Raw genomic sequence first — 14822 nt, 5'->3', positions numbered from 1 at the left:
ATGCTCTCCTGGCAGGTGCATAAGCTCTGTTGTTGCCGTATATGCCCCGATGACCTTGAAACCATACCAATGTAACACTATTATGTTCCGCCAGTCTGTCTCAACATTCTCACAATAGCCTAGAGTCCTAGAGCTCACCTTAGAGCTTATGAGAGCACTTTTGTCTACCCAGACATGATAAATTTGAGATAAATTTGATGTGTGGTTGTTCCACCAGATATAATGCATGTCGCTTTGTGTACAAAATTCACTTTGCGAATTTTTGCCAATAATTTTCCTTATTGTATATCGCGGTGTGGAAATTAAATATGATAAATATAATTAAATTATATTAAATTATTATTAATTATATTAAATTATATAATTTAATATGATAATAATTTAAATTAGAACATAAATTCATTTTTCTTAATTTTATACTTTAAAAATAGCCTTAGACTTTTTTGATACATGTACTTTTCGTATTTTATCTAAAAATATTTTTATATTCGTATGGTACAATTTTTATAAAATAATGTAAAACTCAGATAAATTTTTTAATTGGTACCAATAATACTGATTTTCTATTTTCAATTTATTTTCAGATATAATGGATCTTAATTATGTCCTTCAAACGATATTGAAAATACTTATTTCTACACCTGGCATCTTCTTGATTTGTGGATGCATCCCAACTGGTTCATATGGAGCAGCTCTTCTCAGCAGTAATAACGAACCTAACCGAAATTTAACAAATATTTCGTCTCCTTATTATGACTACGAATTTTCCGATAGTCAAGAACTGGAAGACGAGGAGGAGGAACCGGTAATATTTTAATTAATAAAAATAATTTATAATTTCTATTTTGAACATAAATTAAGTGTTTACAATGATACCGATAATATAATAAATATTATTGTTAAACATTATTAATATAGCGAAATGTTTAATTTTAGTATACAGGGTTGGTTGAAACTCGGAATGAATATTTTCTCAGTTCTCTTAAATGGAACACCCTGTATTTTAGTATTGTAATGACATGGCATTTTATGTACTTTTTATTTCCTAAGCATTCCCTCTACCTAACTGCTTTAATTTTTGAGTTATTCGTGATTCTTTAAGCCAAACATTAATTGCAACAAAAATTACGTAAAATTTTATTAGTTTAGCCGTGAAAATATTCAATCATAAATATTTTTTTGCAAATAAACACATATTAATCTAGACTTATCCTTAATTTAGTAATATTGTATGAGGATGAGATACCAAAATGCCTGTTATTAAGATGTTGGTGCGTAAAATATTATCTAATAAATGCATACAATATTCTACCTAGTTGGCTATGACTTTGACACCAAACTTGCTTAAACATTAGACATTAGACTATTTTTATAGTTCCAGTTACTTTGTTACCATTACTAATAACAAAAATGCGCTACTAGAAATAAGAATTTATCATCAGCAATTCCCTGATAGACTGCAACAAAGAAGAGAAACTTTTCAAAGTTTACTAGAACGGTTTCGACGGACTAAACACTTAGATTACGAAAACGTTCGTTCTAATATGCAGATTCTCAGTGACACTAAGGATTAAATTTAATTCATTTTAATCATTTACAATAGTTTTTGTCCGATCATATTTCTCGTAGGTAGTCTAAGGACTGGAGTCCGTTGAAACGGTTCTAGTAAATTTTGAAAAGTTTCTCATCTTGATTGTCATCTATCAGGGAATTGCTTATGATAGATTATTATTGCTAGTAGCACATTTTTGTTATATTGTCCTAACACAAACACCATATTAATCAGTTCCTCATTAGAAAAATTCATATTAGTAATGGTGACAAAAAGCAACAACTTTAACCACAAGAATAGTATGTCAAATGTTTAAGCAAATTTAGTATCAAGGTCATAGCCAACTAGATAGATATTGTATGTTTTTATTAATATTGAACGTACCAACAATCTTAACTACGCAGGTATTTTGTTGTTTCAACCAATATTAATAAATTAAGAATCAGCCCAGATTAATATGTATTTATTTTCGAAAAATTATTTTTAATTGAATATTTTCACGGCCGACCTAATAAAATTTCATGTAATTTTTGTGGGAATTAATGTTTGCTTTAATGAATCACAAATAAATCACAAATTTAAGTAAAATTAAAGCAGTTAGGTATAGGGAATGCTTAAGCAATAAAAAATACCATAAAATATAATTTCATTACAATACTAAAATACAGGGTGTTCTATTTAAGAAAACTCAGAATATACTCACTCCGAGTTTCGACCAACCCTGTATAGTAAAATTAAACATTTCGCTATATTAATAATTTTTAACAATGGTGGACTATATTAAAAATTATTTGAATATAGAGTTCTTGATGTCAAATCAGTACTCTAGGGTAGGGTATGAATATTGCTACGAAATTAATAAAAAAATCCCAATTATCTTTGAAACTACCCAGGATAATATTACAAAACCTCATATTTTAATAAAGAAGACATCGAGGAGAATTCAAAAATTTAAAAAATCTACAGAGCGTCCCTTTAAAAAAAAACGAAGTTATAAGTAGCAAATAAGTAGATCCACAAAATTTATTACAACTATGTGACTACAGCTGTTTCGGCAGAGTGCCTTTCTCAAGTGATTTAGTTTACAGTGGTGTCTGTTTAAAGTCTTTAACTGAAGGGGTTGAGGAGTGGGGAGCTGTTTGTCTCGAGTTGGTCGTTCAGAATTATATCTGTATTTTTCAATTTATTAATTTCCATAGATTCAAATAAAGATAGCTTAAGGTCTTTATTTTGAATATGCAGAATTTGAAACTGTTCATTAAAAGAATGATTATGATCTAGAAGGTGAAGTGCATATGTAGAAGTGTGTGTTTTTCTATTCTTGAAAGCCCTTTTATGTTCTGCTATCCGTTTGTCAAAAGTTCTGCCAGTTTGACCGATGTAAGTTTTCGGACAGTCACCACAAGTTAGTTTGTAACTTGTAACGAAAACTTACATCGGTCAAGGTCAAACTGGCAGAACTTTTGACAAACGGATAGCAGAACACAAAAGGGCTTTCAACAATAGAAAACCAGACACTTCTACATACGCACCTTACCTTCTAGATCATAATAATTTTTAATGAACAGTTTCAAATTCTGCATATTCAAAATAAAGGCCTTAAGCTTTCTTTATTAGAATCTATGGAAATTAATAAATTGAAAAATACAGATATAATTCTGAATGACCAACTCGAGACAAACAGCTCCCCATTCCTCAACCTCTTCAGTTAAAGACTTTAAATAGGCAAACCATTGTTAACTAAATTACTTGAGAAAGGCACTCTGCCGAAACAGCTGTAGTCACATAGTTGTAATAAATTTTGTGGAAGTATAGAAAACAAACGTTTTCAGTGTTTTATTGTTAGGTAAATATTTACATTAAACAGCTCACTCTTCAAATATTTACGATTCAGTTACTTTTAATTCTCGAGATATTTCTAATTGGCCCTTTATCTGCCTCACCCTGTATCGGCAAAAATGTCTAATACATATATTCGATAATTTGTTATTTTTTAACAATAAATTTGCAATATCACAGCTTCCAATGGACCGAATTTAATTTTTCAAAGTTTGTTTCGTTTTTTTTTTAAGAAACCAAACATAATTTAAAAAAGGTACTTATATGTTTATTAGTTATAAGCATTTAAACAGTTAAATTGTTAATAACAAATTCATGCCTAAAAATATTCGGATTCAGCGGGTCAAAATATATAAAAATCAGTTGTAAAATCTGGGTCTAGGACGTTTCATCGCCGCCGTTTCGATGCCGCCAATTCGATGCCGATGCCGGCCGATTCATCGCCAGTCAATTAATCGCTATCTGATATATTTCCGAATTTTCGACAGTTACAATTATTATTTATTCTTAGTATTAATTAGGAATTCTAGGAAATGCGAGATATGACGGCGATGAAATGGACTGGCGATGAACCGGCGGCATCGAAACGGCGGCGATGAAACGTCCCATTCCGTAAAATCTCATGGACCTCAATCGGCCACGAAGCCTCCTTTGCTCCTCTAGACTAATACTTACTTGGCTCATTTTCATATGTTCATGATAGTATTATCATATTCATGTATTTCTTAGGACAGTTCTTGTCACACAAGGTAGTGACTACACATTTATTTAAATAAATAATGTATATTAACATAATACACACACCGGCAAAATTAACGGAACACCTTAAAAATGGTGCATGTTTGATGTCTCGAATCTCCTAAACCAGTTGTCCGATTTGAGTGATTTTTTAGTATGTTGTAGTCTTATTATTTAAGAATATCGGTGTAATAATACTGTTGCTTGACAGGTAAATGTCATTTTATACCGGGTGTAACAATCATACTGTGTTTTTTCTTAAAGTTCGGAACACCCTGTGGAATATTCTAGCCTATATAAAATATTGAAATTAAAACTCAATTGTAGCCTTAGTCTTTCTTAATATTTTCTTTTTTGATTCATTTGCTTATATTGGATAATAAAAAAGTTAGGTACTTTAACAACTAGCCATGTTCTTCATCAATACAGGGTGTTTCTAAATAAGTGCGACACACTTTAAGGGGTAATTCTGCATGAAAAAATAATAACCGTTTACTTTGTAAACATATATGTCCGCATCTGCTTCGTTTTCGATTTACGGGATGTTGAATTTTTTCTTGCAAACTGACGATTTATTTATTGCTCTAAGACCGGTTGAGATATGCAAATGAAATTTGGTATGTTCTAAGAGGTAGTTATTGTGCATTTTTTTGGCATACAATTAAGAATTTTATATTTACCATTAGCGTGCATTTGGGTATAAACAGTTTAGATATATCCCGTAAGCACGCCAATGGCAAATAAAAAATTCTTAATTGTAAGTAAAAAAATACCCAATAAATACCTCTTAAAACTTACCAAATTTCATTGGCATATCTCAACAGGTCTTAGAGCAATAAATAAATCGTCAGTTTGTAAGAAAAAATTCAACGTCCCATATCTCGGGAACGAAGCATTTGCGAAAATATGTTTATAAAGTAAACTGTCATTATTTTTTCATGCAAAATTTCCCCTTAAAGTTTGTCGCACTTATTTAGAAACAACCTGTATTGATGAAGAACATGGCTAGTTGTTAAAGTACCTAACTTTTTTATTATTCAACATAAGCAAATGAATCAAAAAAGAAAATGTTAAGAGAGCTTAAGCCTACAATAGAATTTTAATTTCAATATTTTATATATTCTAGAATATTCCACAGGGTGTTCCGAACTTTAACGAAAAAACACAGTATGATTCTTACACCCGGTATAAAATGACATATACCTGTCTAGCAACAATATTGTTACATTAATATTCTTAATTCTTAGATAATAAGGCTACAACATCCAAAAAAAAAATCATTCAAATCGGACAACGGGCTTAGGAGATTCGAGACATCAAACATGTCCCATTTTTAAGGTGTTCCTTTAATTTTGCCGGTGTGTGTATATGCTATACAACATATACCATATTATATAATTTTAGGTACATTCCAGGGAAAATAAACCCTTATCTGAAGAAATTCCCGATCCGTCACCGCTTGTTCTGCCTGGATATAATTTACCAGAAAATATTTTCAACCACGGCAAACCCTTTTACGCAGAAAAGGATTCTCTAACAGGAAAAATTGATTTTCAGCAAAAATCTCCAGATGCGAAAAATGATGACGACTTGTACGATTATGTAGATGAACCAAACAACTCGAATATTTATGACAAAGCAAATATAGATCGTAAAGATGGTAGTCTAAGTAGCCATCGTCCAAGTGATGTAAACCAATTAATTCCCAATTTCCATGACTTTCTAAACTTACCTGTCAAATACAACTCAGCTAAATATGTATATCCATTGATTTCTAGCTCTTACGCGAGTACGAAATATCAAGGAAGCGTGAATAAATTTCACAACCACAAAGATTATCCCAATAAAATGACAACGAAAAAACCATTGGTTAGTCCAACGTATTATTCTACGGAGAAATACTTTAGAGTTACATATACAACAACAACGCCTACTACTACTACAACGCGAACAACCACCACAACAACACCAAAACCACAAGAAACAACTAAATCTATTAATCTTTTAAACACAGGAATGGGTGTAGGATTTTCTGAAGAATTTGAAGATTATTATGATACGACTGTTGACGTAACCACGAAAAAACCAAGTACAACAACCACTAAACGTTGGACTCCAAGTACAACAGAATTCCGTAAAGTTGTTCATACAACTCCTAGACCAACAAGTACAACAACTAAAAAAATGTTAAGTTTATTTGAACAACTCTTTGGGGAATACGACGATGATATTTCTGCTACCACTACTACAACATCTACTACAACTACAAAACCTACAGAAAAAATTAAAACTCAAAAAACTACTACCAAACCATCTACTACAAGTACTACCACAACAACAACTACTACTATGAAAACGTATATTAGTAATCCACCTAGAACACACGTTTATTCAACAGAACCCGAATTCAATTATGAATACGAAGATATTGGCGATAATATTGCTGTTGAAAGTAAACCTGTAGTGACAATTGAGGATGATTTAAAGGTACAGCCTTTGCATAAAAATACTAGTGATAAACCCTCTGAAGTAACTACTGTAAAGAACGTAAAGAGTACTGACTATTACGATTACCCCGATGAAACACCTAGTGTTACAACCACAACTAAAAAACCATTCGTTACACCACCGTCTACTAATAAAGTTACATCCTTACCACTTGGTGAAAACCATTTAACAACTTCTGGCTATGAGCCTTTTAAACATCGAGACCCAATAATAGTTGCAACACAGAATCTTAGAGAAAAATTAAACAGCGAGAAAGTAATACCACGACCATTTGAAAAACCATCCATACCGAGTCAGAATAATGTTCATATACCTCATGATCAAAATTCAGTATCATTTGTCTTAGGAAACCAACAAAATGTTAACGGAGTTTATTATGACAGTAATCCTTTTAGACCTTACTATGGTAATGATGTAAAGCTAGACAGTGATGAAAAGGAAATCACTTTACAAGGTACTCTTTCTTTCCCCTCAGAGACTGTTGGAAGTGCTGTAACTATCCAACCTCAAAGAAACTCTGAGGCTTCTCTTGCCATCGGTGTTCCTGTTAATGGTATCAATAAACAGACTCCAGGGCAAGTCCTCGATGAAAAATTGGAACTAGATAACCCTTTAATAAGTTTACAAGATTCTACGAAAACGTTAACCAGTAAGGTTGTTTTCCCTAATGATAAACAACCTGAGTATCCTGATTTTATGCCTCCACCTCCACCCAGTAGACAACCAGTGACACCCAATAGAGAAATACTGCAGTTAAATTCGGGTCCAATTCTTCATCAACTGCCAAGTGATTTAACACCTCCAAGGGAGCAAGAGGTGATGACGCCCAAGAGACCTTATAGTAGACCTCCGTGGGATCCAAGACCAGGACATTTCTACAGTGGTAAGTAATTTATTATTTGAATCTTCTTTGTCAATCATTTTCCATCCACTCCAGAATGTAGATCTCTCCCAATTGCCTTTATCTTTGTCTAGATCTTGCGCCAATCTAATACACTGTTTGCCTGCCGCTACTCTTATGTCGCCTACCTTCTTGTCATCCTTTGAGGAATTCCCATGCTTCTTGTCGTCCCTCTTGGTCTCCTTTCTAGGATTCTCCATGCCCACCTGTTATTATCATATCTGGCTATGTGACCGGCCATTTCATTTTTGGTACTTTTTCCACGATATCCCTGATCTTCGTTCTGCGTTTTATCTCGGTATATGTATAACCTTGTCTCTCAGTACTATTCCAAGCATGTTTTTTTCATTGCCCTTTGCGTTGTTTTTAGTTGTTTAGCAGATTTCTTGGAAGGGCTACGGTCTCCAACCCGTAGAAACAAACTAGCAGTGTATTTCTTATACGGAATACTTATACGAAATTTTCTTGAAGATTATAGGAATGAAGGAATGAATAGGAATTTACTAATTTAGTAAAAGCGGCCCATGCCAGTTGTGTCCTTCTTTTGATTTCTCAATTCAAAGTAAGCATTTTTCAATTGTTTATAATTATAAAATAAACAATAAAAATATTAACAGCACATTTACGCCAGTCAATGGGAGCAAGAATAGGATATTACCTCCGAATTCTATCCTACTGCATGGATTTTAATGAAATTTTGGGCCTGGCCTCTACTTATTTCCTAATTCAAAGTCTACCCTATGCCGATGTTTGCTTTTATCTTGGGAGTGGTTCCCACCCCTTCTCAGGGGTGGAAAATTTTTTGCTAAGATAACCACGAAATTTGCTAGAGAACCTACTTCTAAGCAAAAACTCTTCTGTAATTTTTTTTGGAAACTCAATACTTTTTGAGTTATTCGTGGTTGAAAATTGGCCATTTTCATTGAAACATAACACCTTTTTGTACGGTTTTTTTTCAATACCTTAAAAAATATGCATCTAACTAAAAAAACTGTATAAAACATTTTTGTAGGTCATAAAAAAACAAAGACACATTTGCCTTCATAAATCTTCTAGTTATAATACAAAAAGAGATATGGTAGGTGAAAAGTTTGTTTTTTTTTGCTACATGCTCAAATTGGTGTATTCAACTTGAAATAACAGAGAAAAGGTCGATTTGATGTGTATAATGCTACCAATACTTTTTGTAGTGGTTAAAAAGACCTTTAAAATGAGCAATATTAAAAGTAAATTGCATTTAAACTAAGCGAGATATCTTGCAAACAAAATTGATAACTAATGTATTTTAAGAAAAAATTAGAAGTAATTTTAACCCCCATCCACCAGAATGTTAATGCATCATTTTCTGTCTACAATACCTTTTACTATAGTATTATTTATATGTTCAAAAAGTTGGACGAGTTTAAAATAAATGGTTTTTGAAAAAAATAAGATCAAATTATAGAGCGCATTTTTAAATTTTCTTAAAAATCTTCCTTTTTCTCCATGTAACTTGAAAATGATAACAGATACAGTAATGAAAAATAAAAACGAAATTTTTATTTAAAAAAACTCTACATTTATGTATCATATCTTTTTTTCGTATCTCTTATCATTTTCGAGTTACATGGAGAAAAAGGAAGATTTTTAAGGAAATTTAAAAATTCGCTCTATAATTTGATCTTACTTTTTTCAAAAATCCTTCATTTTAAACCAGTCCAACTTTTTGAACATAGAAATAATACTATAATTAAAAGTATTTTAGAAGGAAAACGACGTATGTATTTAAATTCTGATGGATGAGGGGTCTCATTTCTTCTTAAAATACATTAGTCATCAATTTTTTTGCAGCATATCTCGCTTAGTTTGAATGTAATCGACATTTAATACTACTCATTTTAAAGGCCTTTTCAAGCACTACCAAAGTTATTAGTACCATTATACACCTAAAATCAACCGTTTCTCTGTTATTTCAAGTTGAATACACCGATTTGAGCATGCACCAAAAAAACAAACTCTTCTCACCTACCATACAACTTTTTGTATTATAACTAGAAGATTTCTGAAGGAATAAATCTCTTTGTTATTTTATAAGCTACAAAAATATTTTTTATAGTTTTTTTTGTTAGATGCATAGTTTTTAAGTTATTTGCAAAAATCCGTCCGAAAGGGTATCATTTTTCAATGAAAATGACCAATTTTCAACCACGAATAACTCAAAAAGTATTGAGTTTTCAAAAAATAATTATGGAACAGTTTTTGCTTAGAATTAAATTCTCTAGCCTCTTCCGTGTCTATTTTATTAAAAAAAATTTCACCCCCGAGAAGGGGTGAGAACCACCCCCACGATAAAAGCGCACATCGGCATAGGATAGACTTTGTTTCTTGAGCCATTCCCTACTTACTGTGAAAATATCAAGTAAATCGATGTAGTAGGATGGAATTCGGAGCCAAATACCCTCATTGACTGCCCTAATTTCATGTGAATTTTTATATAAAACATGGGTTCGATCGGTCCAGTAGTTTTTAAAAAATTATTCTATGTATTTGAAAAAATACTTTTTGATCTCATTCTCTTCGTTAGGTCTCAAATGCTCATGTTTTTTAAAAAGTATATTAATTTTAAATTTTTTACTTACAAATAATTGATTGAGAATGAAGAACCAATTTTTTGCCTTATAATCAATTTTTTTATCTGCGGCCATTTTAACTTTACAAAACACACCATCTGAAAGTTTCTGAAAAACGCATCTTAAAAAAAATAAAGTTTGTTACTACTAGTCCTGTCGCCAGGGGGGTACAACGGCCTCCTTAATTCAGATGGACTTACTCAAGTTTTTTTTATGTGTTTTGACCCGTAGAACACGAATTTTTTGGGTAACAGTTGATCCGGATGTCGATAAGTTTTTTATAAACAAAGAACTTGAGGAATTACATAACAGCGATTTTTCGCAAAACAAAACATTGTTTTGTATTTTTTCGGTGATTCTCAGCTATGGTCTTACAAGTTTTTTCGTAGGATGCATAGTTTTAGAGACAAACGCGGTTGAACTTTCAAAAAATCGAAAAAGTGCAATTTTTGAACCCGAATAACTTTTGATTAAAAAATAAAATAGCAATTTTGCTTACTGTATTTGAAAGTTCAAGTCCAATTATATCGATTTTGATTATTTGCATTGCTAAAAATTAAGTTTTTGTTTGTTAAACAAAGCCATAAACACATAGTGTTTCCCGTGCCCAATGCATGCGTTTTAATGTACACTATAATCTACGTATAAATTGTCTGTATGCGCGCCTACTCGTTCGATTTCAAATGGGAAATGCATTGAAAACATTATTCAATCACTATGTGTTTATAGCTTTGTTTAACAATAAAACAAATAATTTTTAGCAATGAAAGTAATCAAAGCCGATAGAATTTGACTTGAATTTTCAAATGCGGTAAGCAGAATTGCTATTTTATTTTTCAATCAAAAGTTATTCGGGTTCAAAAATTGCAATTTTTCGATTTTTTGAAAGTTCAACCGCGTTTATCTCGATAATTATGCATCCTACGAAAAAACTTGTAAAAACATTTTTTGCTTAGAATTACCCAAAAAATACAAAACAATATTTTGTTTTACGAAAAATCGCTGTTATGTGATTCCTCAATTTCTTTGTTTATTACAATCTTATCGACATTCGGATCGACTGTTACCCACAAAATTCGTGTTCTACGGGTCAAAATACATAAAAAAAAACTTGGGTAAGTTCATCTGAATTAAGGAGACCGTTGTACCCCCACTGGCGACAGGACTATACCCATAGAAGCGGAGATATTTTTTTTAATTTATAGCCGAATTGTTTAGAAACATTAAGGGGTATGCGCAAAATCTTGGTCCAATGCTATTTAAATGCATTCATGTTTTTCGAATTCTGAGAAAACTAATAAATATTTTTGAAAAATTTAAACGCAGAATGAAATATTACATTATTACCAAGGGCAGAAAGTTCCTTAGAATAAACAAAAAGTTTCTTTTAAATGAAATATTTGAAATTAAATGTCACACTAAATTTTCTCTTTTTTTTTTCACCGCTGTAACTTATTAAAATAGGCATTATAGAAGCTTTCAAGGACTTTTGGTCCTCGGTAATGATGTAATCTTTCATTCGGCGTTAAAATTTTTCAAAAATACTTATAAATTTTCGCAGGATTCGAAAAAAAAATGAATCCAAAAAGCATTAGTCCGAAATTTTGAGCCTACGCTCTTAAGATGTGTTTTTTCATAGCCTTTCACATATAGTATATTAAGTATGGAGAACGGTAAGGGTTTTATACCGATCGAAGACAATTGTTTGGAGGAGGAGCGGAGCGACGACTCCAATTATTGTCTGAGATCGGTTACCCTTAACGTTCGACATGCTTATAACGTTTTTTGCACGATTGATACCATTATAAATTATAAAATTAAACATTTTCGTCATATTGACTAGTTTCATTCATTTTATCAAGATAGATACTTTGGTTGTTAGGTAGTAACTAGGGTGCATAACAACAATGGATAATTGAGTTTTTATTTAGTTGTCAATAATTTTAAGTACAATTTTGATTATTATAAATTAAAATATGAGCGAAAGTGAATTTGAAGAAATTGAACGGGCTTGGGAAGAAGCTTGCCCAAACAAGTGGGATTTCATTAAATAATTTAACAAATTGTACCATAAGTTTCAATATTAATAAATAATTCGTTAGTTTTCTTTATTCTTTCAAAAAATAAATTAAAATTAAGAGATTTTTTAACTCGACGGTAAGTGAATTACTTACCGTCGAGTTGGAGTACTTACCGTCGAGTTGGATTACTTACCGTCGAGTTACCTGTCACGGTAAACAGTCAACAATCGTGCAAAAATGTATTTTATTTTTTAGTAAAGGGGTAAACGGCGCAGATAATTAAATTGTTTATAAGACGGAAAATGGTAGATACTTTTCTCTGCATTAATTATTTGTAAGTAAGCAGTTAAAAATTAATATACTTTTTTAAAAATATGAAAATTTGAGACCTTACGAAGAGAATGAGAACAAAAAACACGTCTGAGTATTGACAACTCACCTGGACAGCCATTTGAAAATTAGCTTTTTTCCTCAATGGGATAAACAAATTAGGTCAGGAAATGAAGCAGAAAAAATGGCAAAACCTCGTAATTTTTTCGTCCAGTATCTATTTGTACAAAAATTTGAAATTACGCTCATTTCACCCGCTAGTTCATAGTGAAAACTACCCCTAATTGTAAAAAATTATAAAATAATATTTTAAGCTTTGATACGGCTAACATTTGGTTTTTATTATTTAAATAATGATTGCTTTATGCTTTAGGATAAAACATTATAATATTTCAACCCTTAAAACCACCCTTGTTGGAGCTACATATAAAAAAATATTTATCCTAAAAGAATAATTTCGACTTCCATCGATTTGCATAAAAATTTGGGATTAGGATCATCTCACGCTGTACTTCATATTCTATATCATGCTTAAGGGCGTTGATTATTTTTAGGGGTGTAAACTACCCCTTATTGCCAAAAATTATATAAAAATATTGTTAACTTTAATAAGGGTAAAATTTGGGTTTGATTGGTTAAATAATGATTGTTTTATGGTTTAGGATATAATATCATAATATTTCAACCCTTAAAAACCACCCTTAATAACATTGCAATTTTTATAAGTAATTTAATAGATCTATACAGAAAAAAAGTAGAATTATGTACAAAAACATTTATTTGCACAAAAATACGAATTTACAAATATGTAGGTACAAATACAAATACAAATAGTTTTTAGTCATCTTCATCGAGATCGATGTCAGGTTCTGTGGTATTAGATACATTAAAAATGCTTTACTATACTCCCAAGCGAGCTATTCGAATTTTTCGAAAAAAAAATCGTTTTATAAACATAGCTCCTTCATTTTTGGTGATAAAAAGTTTTTTCACACATGTTTTTGTGGGGTTTTTGAAGAGCTATAAGCATATGTAAATTAAATTCCGTAAGATCCCTTAGTTTTTATGTGGGATGCATTTAAAGTTAACTATTTAGATGGGAAATTAGCCACAATTAAATTGAAAAAATAATTTTAATATTTTTATAATATATAATAAAATTATTTTTCAATTTAATTGTGACTTATTTCCCATCTAAATAGTTAATTATAAAAATGCCACAAGGAAATAGCTTCAGAACAACAATGAGTTTAAAGGGCTCGAATAAGGGGGTGTTTGCTCGTAAATAGAGGTTTTAAACATCTATACCTCGCTAAATATTCACTGTAAAGAAAATCCATGCACAGGGAAATTTTAGCTATTAAAAAGGCTACAATTTAGTACTTCATCATTTTTTTCGTATCTCCAGTATTTTCGGAGATATTTTGAAGAAAATCGTGAAAAATACGAAATTTCAAAAAATCAATTTTACTTTAAACTCCATTTGTTCTAAAATTAGTCCTTTTAAATATGTCAAGCTTCTTGATCGTATTGATAATACATATATAAAAAGAATTACAAAAGGGTAAAGATAAATTTTAATTAGGAGGGTAGTTAGGGGGTTGTTTTCACTGATTTTTTCGTAGCAAAAAGTATGTACCGACTTTATTTTGATCAAAAGTTTTATGCCAGAAACTTTTTATTTATTTTTTTTAAAACGTTTAATTGTATACTTTACAAAAGATTTGGTAAGTTTTTCTCGAAAAATGCAAAGTTTTCCCGTTATTTGGCTTTGAATATTTCAAATTATGCATTTAACAAAAATGCTAATATTTAACATGCCGTATCTCGGATTGTATTGGTCGTAGAAAAATTATAAAAACAGGATTTTGTTTGTGTTTCAATATAAAGATATAATTTTGGTATCTTACAGCTTTTTTTTATTAAATGCATATTTTTCGAGTTATTCTCAAAAAACCATCTAAAAAAGACGATCTTTTCGTCGAAAAGCTGTTACTTTCAACCACGAATAAATCGAAAATATTAGATTTACGAAAAAAACGTAAAGAACATATTTTTCTGAGAATTACTTTTTCCATCAATTTCCATGTAATGAAAAATTCCCACCCCCGAGATTGGGAGCCCTTTAAACCCGCCCCAATTAAAAACTAAGGCATCTTACGGAATTTAATTTACACAGTCTAATAGCTCTTTAAAAATCCTACAAAATCATTTTTGAGGGGTCTCATTACTGAGAGGGTATCAAAGTTGCTTTCCTACGAAGGTAATTAAATCCATTTACTAAGGCTGAAAATCAGTATACAGTGGGATATAATATTTTTCCA

General features: G+C 31.1%; 1 protein-coding gene across 3 annotated transcripts in view; it reads left to right on the top strand.

The window, feature by feature from the left end:
* Positions 1-14822, top strand: part of LOC114330016 (uncharacterized) — a 117527-nt gene that overhangs the window by 60712 nt on the left and 41993 nt on the right. For all 3 annotated transcript variants that reach the window (XM_028279312.2, XM_028279311.2, XM_028279310.2), the window contains exons 2-3: positions 585-805; positions 5534-7520. In XM_028279312.2, coding sequence (XP_028135113.2) covers positions 590-805; positions 5534-7520 — 2203 coding nt within the window. In that variant the 5' untranslated portion in view covers positions 585-589. The remainder of the gene's footprint in view (positions 1-584; positions 806-5533; positions 7521-14822) is intronic.

This window comes from Diabrotica virgifera, chromosome 2 (assembly GCF_917563875.1).
Source record: "Diabrotica virgifera virgifera chromosome 2, PGI_DIABVI_V3a".
NCBI lineage: Eukaryota > Metazoa > Arthropoda > Insecta > Coleoptera > Chrysomelidae > Diabrotica > Diabrotica virgifera.
Note: the sequence above shows the minus strand (reverse complement) of the source record. Positions and strands in the feature narration are given on the sequence as shown.